At 31.3% G+C, this 18,694-nt stretch overlaps 4 protein-coding genes across 4 annotated transcripts in view; 1 reads left to right on the top strand and 3 right to left on the bottom strand.

The window, feature by feature from the left end:
• The window catches only part of LOC123674010 (cysteine-rich PDZ-binding protein), a 30,465-nt gene extending 27,519 nt beyond the window's left edge, over positions 1-2,946 (bottom strand). The window contains exon 1 of the mRNA XM_045608811.1: positions 2,696-2,946. Coding sequence (XP_045464767.1) covers positions 2,696-2,868 — 173 coding nt within the window. The 5' untranslated portion in view covers positions 2,869-2,946. The remainder of the gene's footprint in view (positions 1-2,695) is intronic.
• Positions 2,947-3,599: 653 nt separating this feature from the next.
• Positions 3,600-4,913, bottom strand: LOC123674007 (AH receptor-interacting protein). Its single transcript, XM_045608806.1, has one exon. It carries the CDS (start codon positions 4,648-4,650, stop codon positions 3,673-3,675), a length of 978 nt encoding a protein of 325 aa, XP_045464762.1. The 5' UTR covers positions 4,651-4,913; the 3' UTR covers positions 3,600-3,672.
• A 61-nt stretch (positions 4,914-4,974) lies between these two features.
• On the top strand, positions 4,975-6,731 carry LOC123674009 (bis(5'-nucleosyl)-tetraphosphatase [asymmetrical]). The gene is made up of 2 exons (XM_045608810.1): positions 4,975-5,279; positions 6,325-6,731. The coding sequence occupies exons 1-2, from the start codon at positions 5,171-5,173 to the stop codon at positions 6,642-6,644; spliced, it is 429 nt and encodes a 142-aa protein (XP_045464766.1). The 5' UTR covers positions 4,975-5,170; the 3' UTR covers positions 6,645-6,731.
• Positions 6,686-18,512, bottom strand: LOC123674004 (CCAAT/enhancer-binding protein zeta). Its single transcript, XM_045608804.1, has 15 exons — positions 18,305-18,512; positions 18,142-18,250; positions 17,778-17,963; positions 17,019-17,302; positions 16,652-16,933; positions 15,430-15,632; positions 15,219-15,366; positions 13,464-13,640; positions 12,728-13,019; positions 10,892-11,129; positions 9,924-10,111; positions 9,152-9,226; positions 8,957-9,004; positions 8,049-8,258; positions 6,686-6,825 (listed from the first exon to the last, which is right to left on the bottom strand). Exons 1-15 carry the CDS (start codon positions 18,389-18,391, stop codon positions 6,713-6,715), a joined length of 2,640 nt encoding a protein of 879 aa, XP_045464760.1. The 5' UTR covers positions 18,392-18,512; the 3' UTR covers positions 6,686-6,712.
• Positions 18,513-18,694: the final 182 nt, after the last annotated feature.

An 18,694-nucleotide genomic window follows, 5' to 3' on the forward strand; every position in this document is an offset into this window, starting at 1 on the left:
TCTGAATATATTCCAGATTATTGGCGCCTATTTTTTGACAGTTAAAAGCGAAGTTTAAAATGCGTCCTGAACTGAAAGAAGAATATAATACCATTGCTTTGGTCTTGCAGAAGATGAAGTATCACGAACATCAATGGATGATTCGTGTAAACTTAAAAATGGTAAACTTACTTCTTGGGCAGCAAAGTTGTTACACGAAATATCCGTGTTTCTTGTGTCTCTGTGATGGTAGGGACAAAACACACCACTGGATTAGAAAAGATTGGCCTCAGCGAGAAAACATGGACGTTGGGGAAAAGAATTTCATTAACGACGCTTTGGTTGAAAGAGAAAAAATCATACTTCCTCTGTTTCATATAAAGTTGGGCTTAATGAAGCAATTTGTAAAGGCTCTTGATAAGAATGGGTCATGTTTTGCATATATAAAGGTAAAAATGCATCAGTTGAGCACATAAAAACTCAAAGCAAGGATATTTGACGGCCCAAAAATAAGTCATTTAATTAAGGATCCTGCCTTCATAAATTCAATGAATCAAGTTGAACGAGAAGCTTGGAGATCTTTCGTTGCAGATGTAGAAAATATTCTAGGCAAACACAAAGCTCAAAACTATGTTGAAATGGTTAACAAGACGCTTAATAGTTTCAAATCCTTAGGGCGCAATATGAGTATTAAAATACACTGTTTACACAGCCACTTAGGCCGTTTTCCAGAAAATTTAGGAGACATGAGTGAGGAACAAGGTGAAAGATTTCACCAAGATATTGAAGTTATGGAGGAAGGACCGCTACCAATGAAGATGGGACATTGACTTGATGGCAGATTACTGCTGGAATTTAAAAAGGAACTGTTTAAAAAACTTTTGAAGAATGTCGAGTTTTTTTCTCATACACCTTCCCTTCGCTAATTTAGATTTGGCATAGATATTCCCATTTGAAGTTTTCATCATGTGATATGCTAATTTGAATGCAAAACTAGAGGGTGATATTTTTTCTGGAACATTGCTCCAACATTTTTCTTTGGTGAACCACTGGTAGTTTAGAAAAATCTATATACATATATAAAAGAGGATCTATGGATAATATGTAAGGGCATCACGACTGCATCAATAATTTGACACTTCGAAAAATGTATTTTGGGTTGCCTGACAAAAGTAGATGTTTGAATTGAAACGAAAATGATTCGATTTTGAGAAACCCAGACAACTATGTGTTCGATAATTTATTCTCGCAACTAACAATTTCTGTCAGACAAAATACATCCTTCAGTGTCAAATTATACAGGGTGAGTCAAAAATATTCACCGAGCTTTCTGGAGGTGATAGTACATACATTGAAAATTTAGTATAGTTTGATGAATAAACTTATAGCCCAAAATGCATATTAAGGGAGATATATCCTTCCAAAGTTGGTAAAATTCAAAAAATTTTTCCGCATATCTTCTAAACGGTGAATGCCACCAGATTTAAATTTCGTGCATAAATGTATGTTGTTAATGGTATATTCAAAAACAAGTTGCAGAATGGGCTCCTATTCCTATATTGTTGAAATAGATTTTTTTATTGCACTTCTACATTTTTGATATTGTTATAAAGGGTGTTTTTAGAGGATGAGTCATGATTTTTTTGGGAACAACTTCTACGGTTATCATGAATCTCGCGATGAATGAATATGCTGACATCATATATATCAAAAGATATTTCTCACGTAAAGACATTACGTTTTCATTTAAAAATTTAATGTCTAAACTATCCTCGAGAGTAATAAGCTTGAGATCCCATCATAACATTTATTATCGATAAATGTTGCAAATATTTGGGTGTGCCAAGGGCTTCAATTCTTAAACTAGGGAAGATGATCTCCTCATGAATTCAAATATCTATAATCCTTAACTATAAATCTATTTGAACACTGAAGCCTATAAAATATGAATAAAAAATTATACAGGGTGGCCATTTGAAAACGAAACAGACGAGATTACAGACGAAATAAAGTTTTTTGATAGAAATGCTCGGACAGGTCGATTTCTGTTTCGAGGGGGACAACTTAAGATGTAGGTTACGGACGCATAGCGCTTCAACCCTTGCTGCTACAACCCCCACCCCCAATTTTTGAATAGGAAAGATGGGGTGAGTGATACCTCAATTTAAAGGTATTTTTATAATGATTTCAGCACAGTAATTGTTTTTTCATTTTATGCATTAGTTCTCGAAATATTCATGCGTTAGTTAGTTAGGAAGGAAGCCACAGTCATGGTTGTTTTGAAGCTCAACATGTCGATTTTTCACAAAACACTACAAGTGCCATGAAAACACCACTTCATTTTCAAATACTTAGTTGAGAATATTTCGAGAACTAATGCATAAAATGAAAAAACAATTACTGTGCTGAAATCAGTATAAAAATACCTTTCAAATGAGGTATCACTCACCCCATCTTCCCTATTCAAAATTTGGGGGTGAGGGTTGTAGTAGCAAGGGTTGAAGCGCTATGCGTCCGTAACCTACATCTTAAGTTGTCCCCCTCGAAACAGAAATCAACCTGTCCGAGCATTTCTATCGAAAAACTTTATTTCGTCTGTAATCTCGTCTGTTTCGTTTTCAAATGGCCACCATGTATTGTTATACATTCTCTCTTGTGTAAAATCCTATCATAACAATTTTATGAACATTATGATAATTCTAATATTCTTTCTTACCTACAAGCTGCAAATTTGGTACTGTAAGGATTAAACCTATTTACACCAGAAGTCAAGGCTTTATTTTCATTCACTTTCCTCCCTCCACCCTCAGTTGTATTTCGTGCTCCACTTTTCCATGGATCAGGCGTTATGACTTTACCCAACTTTTTCTCACACTTATCGCAAACCATTTTTTCATTAAATCAATCAATTTTTTTTAATAAAAATATTTACAATAATAACTGAGAACACAGAAAACCAATAAAAGCTTATAGGTTATGCTGATTATGTCATAGAGAACAGAAAATCCTAAATTAAACTTAGCTACTGAGTGAATATGAAGCAATATCAAATCATAAAAACTGTGAATCCTCAAACTAATTAATCACAAAGAGATGTATTTGCCATCTTTTTCCTGAAACTGAAATTTTTAACTTATAGGTGTTTCCAACTGCAGTGAAGGAGGGCGCTGCGAACTTTAAATAAACATGGAGATCGTTGGGTAATTATTGTGGAATTAACGTTGTGTTAGCGATAACTGATAAGTATAGGTTTTTTTTATTGATCTGGTAATTTTATGCAGTCGGTGTAAGGTACAGGCGACCGTCTACGGTCTCAGTGAGCTCTTTCGCTTGGATATTTAGGCTATAAAAAAGTGAACGTAACTTGGGGTGACTGTATCGGGGAATCCCCGTCGGTCAAAGCATCAAATTTCCAATCTATTGGTTTACATAATACATAATTTATTTATCCTTTCTGTTCATAACCCCCGTAATCTAATATGTCCTACATACTTCCATTTTGCGGCGAGCACAAGAATCTCTTTTCTAAGAAAAAGAGAATGAGACAACCACAATATTTCCATTTTCTCATTCTGAAGAAATCATTGAATATTTATTGAAATAAATAATAAATTTCAAGATAACAAATAAATATGCTTTAATATACAAATGTACAAATATTTCAGGATACTTTCAAAAAGATGAAAATTATATTCACATAAATAACTTTTTCATTTTTTCTTTATCAGCAGAATTTTTCAACTTCAGCAAACGATCTAACTCAGTCAATTCTTTTTTTATCGTACTTTCCATTGATGGATCCAATTCAATAACTTTTAAGAAATCACTTTTGGCTTTATCTGGATTCCATGCACCGACATGAGCTTTGCCTCGTCTATAGAGTGCTTTCACATTATCCTTCTTGAAATTCAAAACAGTTGTACAATGTTCAATCGTACCATAGAAATCTCCAATATTCAAAAGACATTGAGAATAGTTCAATAATAGCAGCAATTTTTGTTCATTCAATTCATTCCATTCTTCATCACGTGGTTTTTCTTTAACCATCAGCTGTTCTAAAACCCCAATTGCTTTAGCATATAATTCAGAAGCTTCTTTGAATTTTTTTGATTTATACTGATTGTTTCCTTGTTCTTTAAGATTTGGAACAAGATTTTTCAGTTCTATCTCAGATAGTTGCCATGTTTCTTTTTCATATTGTTCTGGTTGCTGAACATCAATTATTTCCATGATGAATTCTAAATTTTCTGGTTTTTTGATTAGACCATTCAAATCATTATACCCAATACCTTCAGTTTGAAGAGTCATTGCACAACAGTGGGTATTATATCTTTCTTCTTTAGGTTTGTGTACATCTCTCAAAACTTTCGAAACAAAAGGGTATTCAAGTACTAAAGATTTGAGAACAACAAATTTACTGACTTCATTCAACAGCATACCTCTTAACATTGACTCCCATATTTCTAATTTGAACTTCTTTCCAATCAGGAGTTCAACAGGTTTACCTGGTCCTAATTTTTTAGAATCATCTAATAAAACTTTATCTGCGTTGCATATTCTGGTTTGAAAGTGGAAAAAAATTTTTGTTCCTTCACGGAAAGAAATTTTTTTAGTACCCGCATAAAGAATCTCCTTAATCACAGGTCGAGACTCATCAGGATCAGGATTCATCTTTTTGATAAATTCGAATCCTTAGTGATATGTAGTGATGAAAGAAATCTTAAAGATAAAAGTTAAGTATTTCTGGCACATTTAACATCATCCAGAACTGCTTTACGTTTATAAAAATAAAGTATATCGTAAAAAAAAATATCACACTATATCAGAAGTTGTTAATTATGATGTAAAATAGCTCTGATAGATTATAAATGTAATATTATTGCACAATATCATAAACATGTTATTTTGATGGCTGATGTCAAAATGTCATTTTGAGGTTACACGACAACCACAGAGAAAATTGGAGGATGTAATCACAGACTAATCTGTTATGTTATTTCAGAGACATAAAAATAAGATTATAATCAATGATGTGATCTAATAAAAATTAAATTACGATTACTATGGTTTTTAATTTTATTAAAATAAAAGTTTTCTGTGCTTTGCAACCTTCCCAAAATAATAATTTATCTAGATCAGTACATTGTGTAGAGGATTATTACCTTGAGTTCAGATAAAATTTAGTTTGATCATGACCAAAGTAGCAGCTGGATTTGTAATTTTCAGAAGATTTACAGGAGTAATTGAGTTCCTCTTATTACAAACTTCTTATGGAGAACATCATTGGACACCTCCTAAAGGTTTGCAGCAATAAATTCTATCGGGAGTAATTTTTTTATGTGGTTTATGTCCTTGTTCAAATTTTTACTTTTCACTTTTTTACGATGCATTGCTTTTATCATGTTATTAACGAACGAGATGGTAGTAGTTTCTAGAAAATTCCGGGCATACACTAGAGGAAAAAAAATGAGCACCGTCATGAAGTCAGGAGTTTTTCAGCCCTCATGGTTCATGAGCCAATTGCGCTCTTGGTTACCATATAAAGGTATATAGGAGAAGTGATTAATAAATCACATTTTTGAGCTTCTGATAGATCTCACCGAGGCCTATAAGAGCAAATATAAAAATATATACGTACATCTCCTGCTTCACATTTGTGCTTTCCCGATTTTTTTTATATTCTCCTTGAATGTTCTATGGTCTTTATAACGCTACAGGAAATTTACACAAAGTTTGCATTTGTTAATCTATACATTCATACAAAATCACAATTTATTCGGATCTGTTGTCATTCAAGTACTAGTTTTTTTTTCTTATTTGCTTGAAATTTCCAAGGTTTTGATGATGACGATCAATATGAAATTTTGCACATGGCTTGGAATTGTTCTTCTACATATACATGGAAAATCTCAACCTTATCAGATCTATCGTCAAGAAAATATCATTTCCCTTCCAATATTCTTGAATTTCTTTGGTTCTGATGTGATCGCATTATTTTCTCATACAAGAAAAAATATATAATAGGCTTGCAGATCTTTTTTCTTTCACTTAAAGTAGTTACCCTGCCATCTATCCTATTTTCTGGATTAGCTGTGCTTATTAATAAACATAAAGCATAATTTTAAGGAGTGATAACCAACATCAATATGGCCTACATTGCAGAGGTGATTTCGTTCTTCCTAATTAAAGGTTCAGGATCATCTATTTGAGTTTCGGACACAATAGTTCAATCAAATGTTTTTTTGGTTTAAATAAGCTTTTGACATCTATTGATAAATTTATTATCATTTTTATATATCCTCTTAAAATCTCAACTCTATTTGGAAATATTTAAATTATTTACAGGCCATACAGATCCAGGCGAAACCGATTTAGAGGCTGCATACAGAGAAACTAAAGAAGAAGCGGGATTCACAAAGTCTGACTTTAAAGTTTTTGAGAATGAAAAATTCACACTAAATTATGATGTTAAAGGAAAACCAAAAACAGTTTACTATTGGTTAGCAGAATTAACCAATAAAAATGTAACTGTAACACTGTCTAATGAACATCAAGATTTCAAATGGCTATCAGTTCAAGAGGCTTCTAATTTAGCTAAATATGAAGATATGGTGAATTTACTCAACAAATGCCATACAACTATAACTGAGAAATATAATAAATAAAATTATTTCAAATTTCACAAGAATTATATTCAATATATACACAAACATATCTTTGAAACAACATTAAATTATTTTTTGAATCTTTTATTTTTGGTATTCTTATTTTGATTAGTTCTTTTCCTTTTCTTCTCTTTTGACCAATCATGATTCCTGTTCATTTCCCACATTATTTGCTTTTTGTCTGTAAAAAAGTTTTATTTGTTATTATTGTTAATTTAGTGATGAGATCTAGTGTAGGTCTAGCTGATCAAGTGTAAAGTTGGCCATTATGCAATACCAAAACATACAAGGTGTAGATATGCAACTTGCAACAGTATAAGATGAGATTTAAGAAAATTAGCATCAATGATCAAGAGATCATTGATGCTAATTTTCTTAAATCTATTATCTGAAATATTGTTGAACATATATAAAGAGTGTTTTTTTTAGAGCTATAGAACTTTAAATTGCAATAAAACAACGATGGATTATTCAATTGACATGAATTTCATTTATCCGCAAGATAATCTTGTGGCATTACATTTTAAATATGATTTCTGGCATATGACCGCCATGGCTGGCTCGGATGTAGTCCAATCTGGACATCTAATTTTCGATGACTTTTTCCAACATTTGTGGCCGTATATCGGAAATAACACGGCGAATGTTGTCTTCCAAATGGTCAAGGGTTTGTGGCTTATCCGCAGAGACCAATTACTTTACATAGCCCCACAGAAAGTAGTCTAGCAGTGTTAAATCACAAGATCTTGGAGGCCAATTCACAGGTCCAATACGTGAAATTAGGCGGTCACCAAACGTGTCTTTCAATAAATCGATTGTGGCACGAGCTGTGTGACATGTTGCGCCGTCTTGTTGGAACCACAGCTCCTGGACATCATGGTTGTTCAATTCAGGAATGAAAAAGTTAATAATCATGGCTCTATACCGATCACCATTGACTGTAACGTTCTGGCCATCATCGTTTTTGAAGAAGTACGGACCAATGATTCCACCAGCCCATAAAGCGCAACAAACAGTCAGTTTTTCTGGATGTAACGGTGTTTCGACATACACTTGAGGATTAGCTTCACTCCAAATGCGGCAGTTTTGTTTGTTGACGTAGCATTCAACCAGAAGTGCGCTTCATCGCTAATGGAGGTAGTGCGCGATATGTATTCCGCACAGAACCATTATTTTCGAAATAAAATTGCACTATTTGCAAGCGTTGTTTAGGCGTGAGTCTATTCATGATAAATTGCCAAACCAAACTGAGAATAAATCACTTGACAGCTGTTAAATCGGTCGCCATCTTGAACAGTAATGCCAACTTAAAGTTATATACCTCGAAAAAAAACACCCTATATATTTGGCAATAGGGTTGCTAAACATTTTAAATAAATGCATGAATTATTTGTTGGTACTTACTTGATTTATCCTTATTAGACATCGTATTTGAACTACCAGGTTTACCATAAGAACTACCTTCATCTTCAAGTAATTCAGCAAACTCCTCTGCAGGTGCAAAAACTGATTGAACCTTTTCTTTCTTCTTGTTTTGTTTTTTATTATTCGGTTCATCTTCATCACTAAACATGATTTCTTCATCTTCATCATCTTCTAAGTCCTTCAGCAAATCTTGAAATGAGAAAATAAACCTTTATAATATAACTGAATTATTAAATTGGGTTGAAAGTAATAATTTTAAGTCAATATTGATATACACTTGTTTTTTACTAAACACGATTATTGATTCTTTCGGATAAAGCAATGATTATTTAAATATTTTCGCGGGTTTGGTTTTGAAAGAAGAAAAGAAATTGAATAAATTGTAAATTCAGAATTTTCTACCCCTATCAAATTCACATTCAAGAAAATATAGGTACTTTTTTTTAGAATTTCATCATGTGGAGGACTGAATAATGATAATTTATCCAAATTAAACACAAGGATATTTGAACTATTGACGGTTGAAACACAAAAGCGATGTGACACACTTGTTCAACCTGATTTATTTAAATTGTTTAAGCTTCATAAATTGACACTACTATAAAATATTTTGAAAATTATGAATAATATGACTTCAGAATAGATTCAATGAGTATTCTCACAGAAAAATCGATCGACCAACCAATTTGTAGAGGATTTTATTTTAATTTTTAGAATATTTTTCCCTCTACTGTGAAGTTTGCTAGTTTTCGCTTATGTCTTTTAATCGTCGATATGAAATTGTTTGAAGAATAATGTAAAAAGTTAGGTGCACTTATCGCATGAAAAACCTGATGGAACTCTCAAGGAAAAACAAAATATAATAATATATAAATCTTTTAAATTACCTTCATCGCCATCTTCCATTAAATTTCCATACTCGTCATCTTCCAAATCTAGAAAAATTGAAATAGTAGAAATGACAATGTATAAGTGTTATTAGTATTAATATTAAGTAACATAAAAATCTATAACTCCCTTTGTAGATTTATTTCATCAAATGAATTATATTTACGCATTCCAAATTTAAAAAAAATTATTACCTTCATCATCTTCCATTAAATTTTCATCCTCTTCTTCCAAATCTTCTTCATCTTCCAAATCACTATCATCGTCGTCTGAAAGGAGAATGAATTATTTATATCTTATTTACATATTTTATACAGCACAAAAAACATATTTTGAAATGCTGTGTGGTCTGTTCATTTTTTGTCCCCCACATACTGCTTTAACTTTACAAGATAGAAAAAAAAACCAAATAGGTTATTGTAGGGTTTCACAGTACAATTTTTTAACACATTTGAAATAAATTCAAATGTAAAATTTTAGAAATGAAAATATTTTTTCCTACAAGCATAAGCAAAGTAGTACTTTTCAGTATTAATTTTCATGCGAACTTTTCCTCACACTGTACAGATACAGGTACTATCCACAGGACATGCAGAAAGTTAATCTCCTCTGAGATAAATCGACTTTCCCCAAGAAAAGTTTTGATGTTAGTCTTAAAAAAAATATTAAAACTGCATAGATCATACTATTTGATGACACTTATGTTCGGTGAGTGGACCACTTTAGTATCAGCTGTGGAATCAGTATCAGTAAACTCATACAAAAATTGATATCTCAAACACTTATCAAGATAAAGTGAAATATTAGAAACAGTAATTTTTTAGAAATGCCCTGTAACTCAAAAACGAATCAAGAAATCTTTATTGATATTTACAGGAACGTAGTTGCGAGACCAAACAATCACTTCAATTATATATAATAAATACATCAAGGCATTGAAAAAATGTATAATTGATAATAAAATACCTTCGGTTTTGGATTTATTCTTCTGTTTTTTCAGTCTGTCTCCTATATCTTCCATGAAATCGATATCTTCTTTAGGTTTTCCGGCCATTTTTTCGAGCATTTCTTCAAACTCATCACTTGCTACAGAATCAACATCACTGTCTTCGTCATCATCCATATTTTTTTTGACATATTTTTTCTGGAGATACCTGATATTAAAAAAAACTATCATTAACTTTTTTATTTTAAAATCAGATAATTTGTTGTTTCCTTTCTTATAATGTTTACATTCTGATATTAATCAGATAAGCATTATTTAAATCAAATATGGTTCTAATAAATCCCCATAAGACATTAATATTCTTCCACTAGTTTAAAATTCAAAAACAAGGCATGAAGATTGTTAGAATGAACCTTCTTCACGAGTATTATACATTATTTTCTCTAATTCACTGAATTTTTATTGAGATTATTGCAGTATTTCCATAAATATCGTTTAGTGATTTTTGCATTGAAAATTTTTGATTGGCAGAACTGTTTCCTGTCACAACTTTGACAGATAATAGATAAATCAGTGACAGGAGAGTTTCGAGTACCAACATATTATAATGAAATAAAACCATGAAATCTGTGTGAAACTGAGATATTCCCGTACAATTTTGTTCCACAAGGTATGGCAGAATGAACAGATGTGCCGAATAATTAGAGCAAATAGTGTAAAGTACCTTTGTGCTACAAGTATGTGAAAGAAAGAACATTTTAGTAAATTTACATATATGTTGTGAAAAGTATGTTTTTTTTCCAACTTTCTGAAAATAAAGAGATAAATTTTATAAAAGTCAAGTAAACACTTCAATTCTTGATTTAAATGAGAATTGATCAGTCCATCATTAATTTTACAGTAGAACTAGAAAAAATACTTAGAGAAAGAAGGTGATAAACATTATAGTTAAACTAAATACCAAAGCTTAAAAACTAATTGTACTCACATATATAAAAACTTCTCATCTACTGGAATGTTATACTCATTAGTATGTAAATATTCCGCTGAAGTTACGGATAACGACTTCACTCCTTTTGGTTTATAAGATTTTCTCTTTCCAAAAGTTGGATGCGATCCACTTTGCAGTTCATCTGGTAGTTTAGGGTTCTTGAACACAAATCTATCTAGAAATCTGATTAACATGAAATCTTTTAGTGGGTCTCCTTGATATTTTATGAGTTCGCCTGGAAAAATGTTAATGATTTTGTGGTTTCAAAATAATTACGATGAGATGAAATTTTGTTGATTTGTAGCTGTAGATGATGTAACTTATGTAATTGTGATATAAATGATTGTTATAGTACTAGGTCTGCATATTAAAAATTTATATTTCCTGAAGAAAACTCTTCATCTAAGTTCATTTTAATTTGTTAGGTTAAAAAGCTAATATAGTCTTGACTTGATCCAATTTATTAAATTAATTGTGCGGAGTCCCCAACAGCCCCTTGAAAAATAATTCAGAAAAAAAAAAGGATATCACTGATTTTTTGTTCTTATATTATTGTGTGATCAGTTAACTTAATATAATTTTCTTTTGTATCTTGGTTTTTATTTGTAACTGTCCTTTTTTCAAGAAAAAATGAAATCTCCTTAATTGCATATCCTAAGACCATACAATTTTTAGAAATTGTCATTGTTTCATATTTTTTTATAACATAAAACAATAAGAAAAGAACAATTGAATCAAATTCAATTTTTTGAATTCATCACACATAGTTATTAATACCTACTTCAAAAAAATTAAATGAACTGTAATTTTTCTGAGGTTGTAAAGGGTGTTTTTTTTAGAGCTATAGAACTTTAAATTGCAATAAATCAACGATGGATTATTCGATTGACATGAATTTCATTTATCCAAAAGATAATCTTGTGGCATTACATTTTAAATATGATTTCTGGCATATGACCGCCACGGCTGGCTCGGATGTAGTCCAATCTGGACGTCCAATTTTCGATGACTTTTTCCAACATTTGTGGCCGTCTATCGGCAATAACACGGCGAATGATATCTTCCAAATGGTTAAGGGTTTGTGGCTTATCCGCATAGACCAATGACTTTACATAGCCACACAGAAAGTCTAGCGGTGTTAAATCACAAGATCTTGGAGGCCAATTCACAGGTCCAAAACGTGAAATTAGGCGGTCACCAAAGGTGTCTTTCAATGAATCGATTGTGGCACGAGCTGTGTGACATGTTGCGCCGTCTTGTTAGAACCACAGCTCCTCGACATCATGGTTGTTCAATTCAGGAATGAAAAAGTTAGTAATCATGGCTCTATACCGATCACCAATGACTGTCACGTTCTGGCCATCATCGTTTTTGAAGAAGTACGGACCAATGATTCCACCAGCCCATAAAGCGCACCAAACAGTCAGTTTTTCTGGATGTAACGGTGTTTCGACATACACTTGAGGATTAGCTTCACTCCAAATGCGGCAGTTTTGTTTGTTGACGTAGCCATTCAAACAGAAGTGCGCTTCATCGCTAAACAAAATAAAATGGATGTATTGCGCGATACGTATTCCGCACAGAACCATTATTTTCGAAATAAAATTGCACTATTTGCAAGCGTTGTTCAGGCGTGAGTCTATTCATGATGAATTGCCAAACCAAACTGAAAATAAATCACTTGACAGCTGTTAAATCGGTCGCCATCTTGAACAGTAATGCCAACTTAAAGTTATATACCTCGAAAAAAACACCCTTTATAATCAAGTTAATATAATGTATATAATATGCAATAATAATAATTATTATTGAATAAGTGATGTTGCTACTTACCATTCAATATATTATTCGCATATAGAGAAACTGTAGGGTGGAAATGTTTCCTCAAATAATTCAATTCTACAAATGCTGAATATTCAGCTCCGGCAAAGAGGGGATTCCTAACGAGAGCATTGTATTCATAATTTTTTTCCCTTTTAATATTCTTGTGGTACAAACCAGATTTGTTTTTATGGTTTCTATCTGCCTCATTTTTTTCTACAGGAGATTCATCAACGATAATTACAGTGGAATTATTCAAATCAGGCGTATCAGGTTTTTCAGTACTCAAGGGTTCATCTTGGGACTAGAAATTTAATGATATGTTTTTAAATTTATGCAATGCAACAAAATATTACATTACAAAAAAGTTTATCTCAACATATAGGAAATGTTTGGTGTGTTTATATATTATTATATGTTTTGAACTTTAATGGACTATTATAGCTTAATGATATGAAAAAAATTTGACGAAAAATATTTATCTGAGTGTCACTTATCTGAATTTACTAAGAATGCTAAGAATTATGCTACATTTAACCTCCAAAACACCCTGCTGAGGAATATTCAGATGGTATCCTTACAATAGCTGCATTTTGTATATTTTTTTTATATTACATTTTTTAGGAACAACTTCCTTCATTTTAAAAAATATCTAAACTTGAATGAGGCCAGGCGCATCTTGTCATACCATCTTCCGAACAATGACAAAAGGGAAACAAAACCAAAACTACTATTTATATATACTTACATTTGATGGAATTTCATCTTTTATTTCTGCCTCAAAGTCTACTTTTACATCTTCCGCAATCAAATGAGGTAAAGCTTGTTTTTGAATAACAGAGTGCAGACCAGCTCTTTTGTTTATGAGTTGGGAAATAAGGTAGAGGATCCCACAAGTGAAACTTGTATTTAAATGGAGACAAAGCTGAAAGAGAACATATTATTCATCAGTCACTTCAATATACAACTGCTTTTTTGAATTGTATGGAATTCTAATTACATAGTTTAACTTAAAGCTGTTACCAGATGAAGATTTTCAAACTAGAAATTCATAAGATGAAAGTAAGCGATGTTATATATCATTTGAAAAACATTGCAAATTTTTCACCAAATTTCACAATAGAAACGACTTGGATTTGTAGGGTACTGAGTGAACTTGGGCTAAGAGAGCTGATTGTTGGTTTGAAGTTGTAACGCTCATAAAGGGTTTTCCAATAAGAGGTTTCATTTTGATATTGATTTTTATTATTCATTTTTTAAAAGTTCAAATTATTTCAACAGTTTCACTATTGCCGGCCGACAAGGTGCTTCACAAGAACCCAAAATGGCATTAATTTTGTGATTTGCGACTGTAAAATTTTTACCATTTTTGTAGAAATTTTGACAATTTCAATGCGTTGTTGAAGCATGCATCGTTTCAATTTTAGTAATGGGGTAGTTTTTACTAGTCAAATGATGAAAGTTGCCAAAATAGCGAGCTATTCAAAATAAAACCTTGTATTGGAAAACGTCTTGTATTCAGAAAGTACTACTGAAAAATTCATAAACCTGAAACTATATTGGACTTTTGAAAATGGAGAACAACTATGTATACAGGGTGTCCCGTAAAGACCACCTACCAATCCTTGGTACAGGAAGACTTGTCGCTCCAAATGATCTTATTAAAAAAATCTGGATCTGCATAATGTTTTCACAAAATTTGCCGGCAAAATTGAATTTCGTTGAGGTGATAATTATGCGAGTAATATTTTCGCACATAAACAATTGCCATTGTTCACTAAGTAATGCAATATCGAAGATTTCTTAACAGAATTGACAAACTTGATTTTGTTAGAAACGTACATATTTGGATAAAAACAGCCACATCTTTTCTCTTTGAATAACAAATGCCTCGTGTGATACCTTTTTGAAATCACTATAAAATAGACAATTTATTGGTTTAATGTGCAGCAGTAGCTCAATACATTTTGGTTCCACTACGATGGGCTAAACTTCATGAACAAAATAATCCACTACCAAAATTTCCAATAAAAATATTTCTCATAGCCCCCCTTTAAAATGTTTGGAGGATGTTTTTAATGTAATGGTTAAAATCATTCTTCAGCAATATTTTACTGAAGAAATTAACCAAAAAGGTGTTAAAATGGAACCAACCATAAGGACAAAACTATTGAAAGGGGCAAAAATTCATTATTTCCAAAAAAAAAATCTCGAAAACAGTAAGACTTTTATAATGGGAATTTTGTCATAGCAGGTGGGTTATCCTTTGATCTACATTCTCCCTTGGTTTGACATGGTCTTTACAGTACACCCTGTATATTGCGATTCTTTCTTAAAATTTTCCCTAACTCAAATCCTATAAAATTATGCATTCAATACTTGGATATATTTAAAAATCGAGAAATAAATTCCACTTCTCAGTTGTTATTCATAATTTTTCTAGCGAATTCAATTATTTTTTTCAGCGAGTCAATTTGTACAATTAAATATAAAATATACTTACTTGTAGTAATCTTTTCACAATTGCTTTAACCCTATTCAATTCAGTGTCCTTCAGAAGAGATTTGTATATTAAATTCAATAGCATGGCTTGATGACTCGTGGTAATGATTTTGGGGTCAAGTAATTTTCGATACAAAGCAGAATAATACCTGGAAAATTAAATAAATTATGGTGGATTCTATAATTTACAAAAAAGTTTCATTAGTACTTACCTATCTGCCACATTATTCGTAAAGTCAGACACTTGATAAAGAAGACACAGTGCTTGTAAACTGACATTAAAGTTTGCCAAATGTACAATTTTATATATTGTATCCAAATGTTCAGCAATGACTTTCTCTTCCAATTTAGCATAAGGATAAGCTCTATTAACTCCCATCAATAGGGCAGACATCATTCTACTATCAATTTCTCCCTATGAAAATAAAATGGTATGTTGACAAAATATTACACAGATTGATTTTTTAAGTAGAATCAGTAAAAAATCTCAAAAAGAAGGTCTTACGGTAAAATGTTTTTCGAATATAATATTGATGGTTTGAGAGGTTACAGGGTTCAACTTCGGAATTACAAATTGTAACCCCTCTTTTTAATGGAGATTCGTATTCTACGGCAAAAAACACAAAAGTTTTGTATGAACAGTTTTTCACAAATCATCACAGATGGTTTTGCATTTGAGTTTGAATTTTTCGTCTGTATGACCTTAATGTATCTGTTCCATTAATCATTCATATGAAATTCAGACGTTTTCTACTGAACTGTTTGTTTTCAATACATGTAATGTCATTTGTCATTTGAAAATAGTGAAATTATTTGATTTTGATTCGAAATAATTTCCATTAAATAACAAGGATGTATCAATTGAAAGACTATTTGGAATAGTTGGATAATTTATGACTAAAATTCCATGTGAATGGAACAGATATATTAAGGTCGTTAAGATGAAAAATTTAAATTCGATTTCAGAGACACCTGTGACGATTCGTGAAAAAATCGTTCAAACCAAACTTAAATATTTTTTTGCCATAGAATACGAATCTGCAACGAAAAACAAAGATTCTCATTTGAAATTCCAAAGTTGACCCACATACCCCCCCACAAGGGGGGTATTGTATTAATAATTTCTATATCAACCATAAAAAGATAAAAGCAGGAATTCTGTCCCTCGAGTTGTGTACTTTGATTCAAACATCAAACAAACATAAACAAGAGGAATTAAATGGAAGAGGTTCTAACATAAGTGGACTTTCCCCTCAAAACCATTGACCTTTTATTCTAAACATTTTTCCGGAAGGAAGATGTTCCTTTTTCAAGATTTTTGACTCATTCTGCTAAAAATCACCCGGTTAAACAAAAATTATTATTAAAGAAACTGTTTCATTCTTCAACAGAAAAAAAGCATATGAAATATATCTGAAAATCAATAAATCCTACCTTTTTAACACAAGCTTTGAAGAAACCAAAATAGACATTTATCAATCTCCTAGCTACTTCATCTTCTTCATGATTCAGATAAAACTGAGATAAATAACATAAACCATAATATTGTGCCTTTGTAGATATATTTGGTCGGAAAATGAGTTTTTCGACTTCATTCAATATCACACCCTGCATGTTAGAATGAGTTCTAATAAGCTGCCCCAAGCAGTATATCGCTTTGGATGCTACTTTTTGAGATGGGTCACCTAATTTATTCACAAGGTAAGCTAATAATTTCTGAAACAAACAGAAATTAATGAAAATGGAGAAATATTTCTGAATAATCTTGCATTATTTTATATTTCCAGAATTTTGTTCTCACCTTTTCTTGTTCTGGGTTTCCAGCTAAAAGTTTGTATAGTGCACTTATAGCTTTTTCCTTATTGTTATCAACAGAATCATGTGCTGCTGTATTCAAAGCATCTATGTAAGTATTGTAAATTTCTTTCAGCTGATCCTCAAAGTACCATATACTCAACATTTTTCTTCTCGTTATTGCATTACCGGAAGAAATATCATTCAATATAGATAATGGTTTCTGGTGAAACGCCTCTAATTTTCCGTCTGGTTTAAGGAGATCTTCCAAAAATAGATCTGTGAGAGCATCTGAAATAATGGCAGGATATATATTAAATTCATCAATCTGGAGATTTTTTAAAATAATAAGTTTAACATGATTTGATCACAGTTTAGTAACAAAAGAAGTAAATGATGTATAATGTTTGATGGTGGGCTTTGGTAAATTCAAGTAATTATCTGTTAACTAATATTGAATTATAAGGTTAGTGCACATTATTTACTGTTTTTCGAAAAACTAGAATATATGTTAACAATATACAAGACAGCCATAAAACATTTTAATTTAGTACATCTAGAAGTAAAATCACAGTTCTATTTAGCTGAGGAATAAATAAGAGAAAATAAAATTCTATTTTATATTTTTTTAGCTTCATGGAACACCTTTATATTGGTGTACACTTTTCGAGTTCTATTAGTGAAAGTGTTGAAAATTATCAAGTGAATTGATGTAAAAATTTTGTAGTTAATGAACTAGATTATTTAATTAAAAAATGGAACTTACCCATAACACCAATGCATTCCTTTTTTTTTGCAACTTTAACCATTCCAACGAAACTTCTTAATAATTCCAAGTTATGAACCGGATCATTTTGTATCATCACTGTATGAGACGCAATTTTATCTGACACTGTTCCTTTGTTCATAACTGTTTTCATCCACTGATAATTAGAGTTAGTTTTTGAGTTTTCTACAAAGAAAATTTCCTTTGAATTATTTTATTACAGAACATAAGAATCACAATAATTTTTATTCAAACTTTGTCAAACATCTGATCCTAATTATATTGTATCTAATGAATGTGGAAATAAACAACATTGAGAATAATTCAATGCAGTGTAAAAATCAGTTTAAGAAATATAACTTACTAATATTGTAATTTGCAGTTTCTGAATCAAGACACATTTTAGCTTCTTCTTTCAACTCGATAATTTGTTGTTCCGTAGCTTTGGGGAAAGCATGATTGGATTTTGGAACCTAAATAAAAAGTATTAAGTTAATATCGAATATCAAATGTTGCACATGTAGTACCTTTTCAAACCATTTTGGTGATTCTTCAATATAGTCTTCGAAATCATCATTTTCTTGGTGATTTTTCGATTTATTTTTGAACTTCATTTTAAAAAATTCAGAACAATCAGGAAATTTAACTCAATAATATATTTCTTCAACTAAAATGTTAACAATAATAAATATACTTCTTCTTTACTTTTTTTAGGTTAACTTGAAACAGTCGTCAAAGCTATCGAATAATATCATTTCATTCTATGACTAAAGTATTAACTTTTTCTTTTCTTATATTTTGCTCCTATAAAGTTATTGTTCCAGATTCTAGAAAATTTGCATGTAACGAATATTAAACTTCTTACTTTCCTATAAATTGGCTATCTCTTCCCTTCTCTTCCGTAGAATTTTTATTTT

The sequence above is a fragment of the Harmonia axyridis genome, chromosome 2 (assembly GCF_914767665.1).
Source record: "Harmonia axyridis chromosome 2, icHarAxyr1.1, whole genome shotgun sequence".
In the NCBI taxonomy this organism is placed as follows: Eukaryota; Metazoa; Arthropoda; class Insecta; order Coleoptera; family Coccinellidae; genus Harmonia; species Harmonia axyridis.

Coding starts and splice junctions, on each gene's coding strand:
- LOC123674007 (XM_045608806.1), bottom strand. CDS start 4,650: ATGAATCCTGATCCTGATGAGTCTCGACCTGTGATTAAGGAGATTCTT.
- LOC123674009 (XM_045608810.1), top strand. CDS start 5,171: ATGACCAAAGTAGCAGCTGGATTTGTAATTTTCAGAAGATTTACAGGA. Junction 5,280..6,324: donor TCATTGGACACCTCCTAAAG/GTTTGCAGCAAT, acceptor AATTATTTACAG/GCCATACAGATCCAGGCGAA.
- LOC123674004 (XM_045608804.1), bottom strand. CDS start 18,391: ATGAAGTTCAAAAATAAATCGAAAAATCACCAAGAAAATGATGATTTC. Junction 18,251..18,304: donor CACCAAAATGGTTTGAAAAG/GTACTACATGTG, acceptor CTTTTTATTTAG/GTTCCAAAATCCAATCATGC. Junction 17,964..18,141: donor AACTGCAAATTACAATATTA/GTAAGTTATATT, acceptor TTTTCTTTGTAG/AAAACTCAAAAACTAACTCT.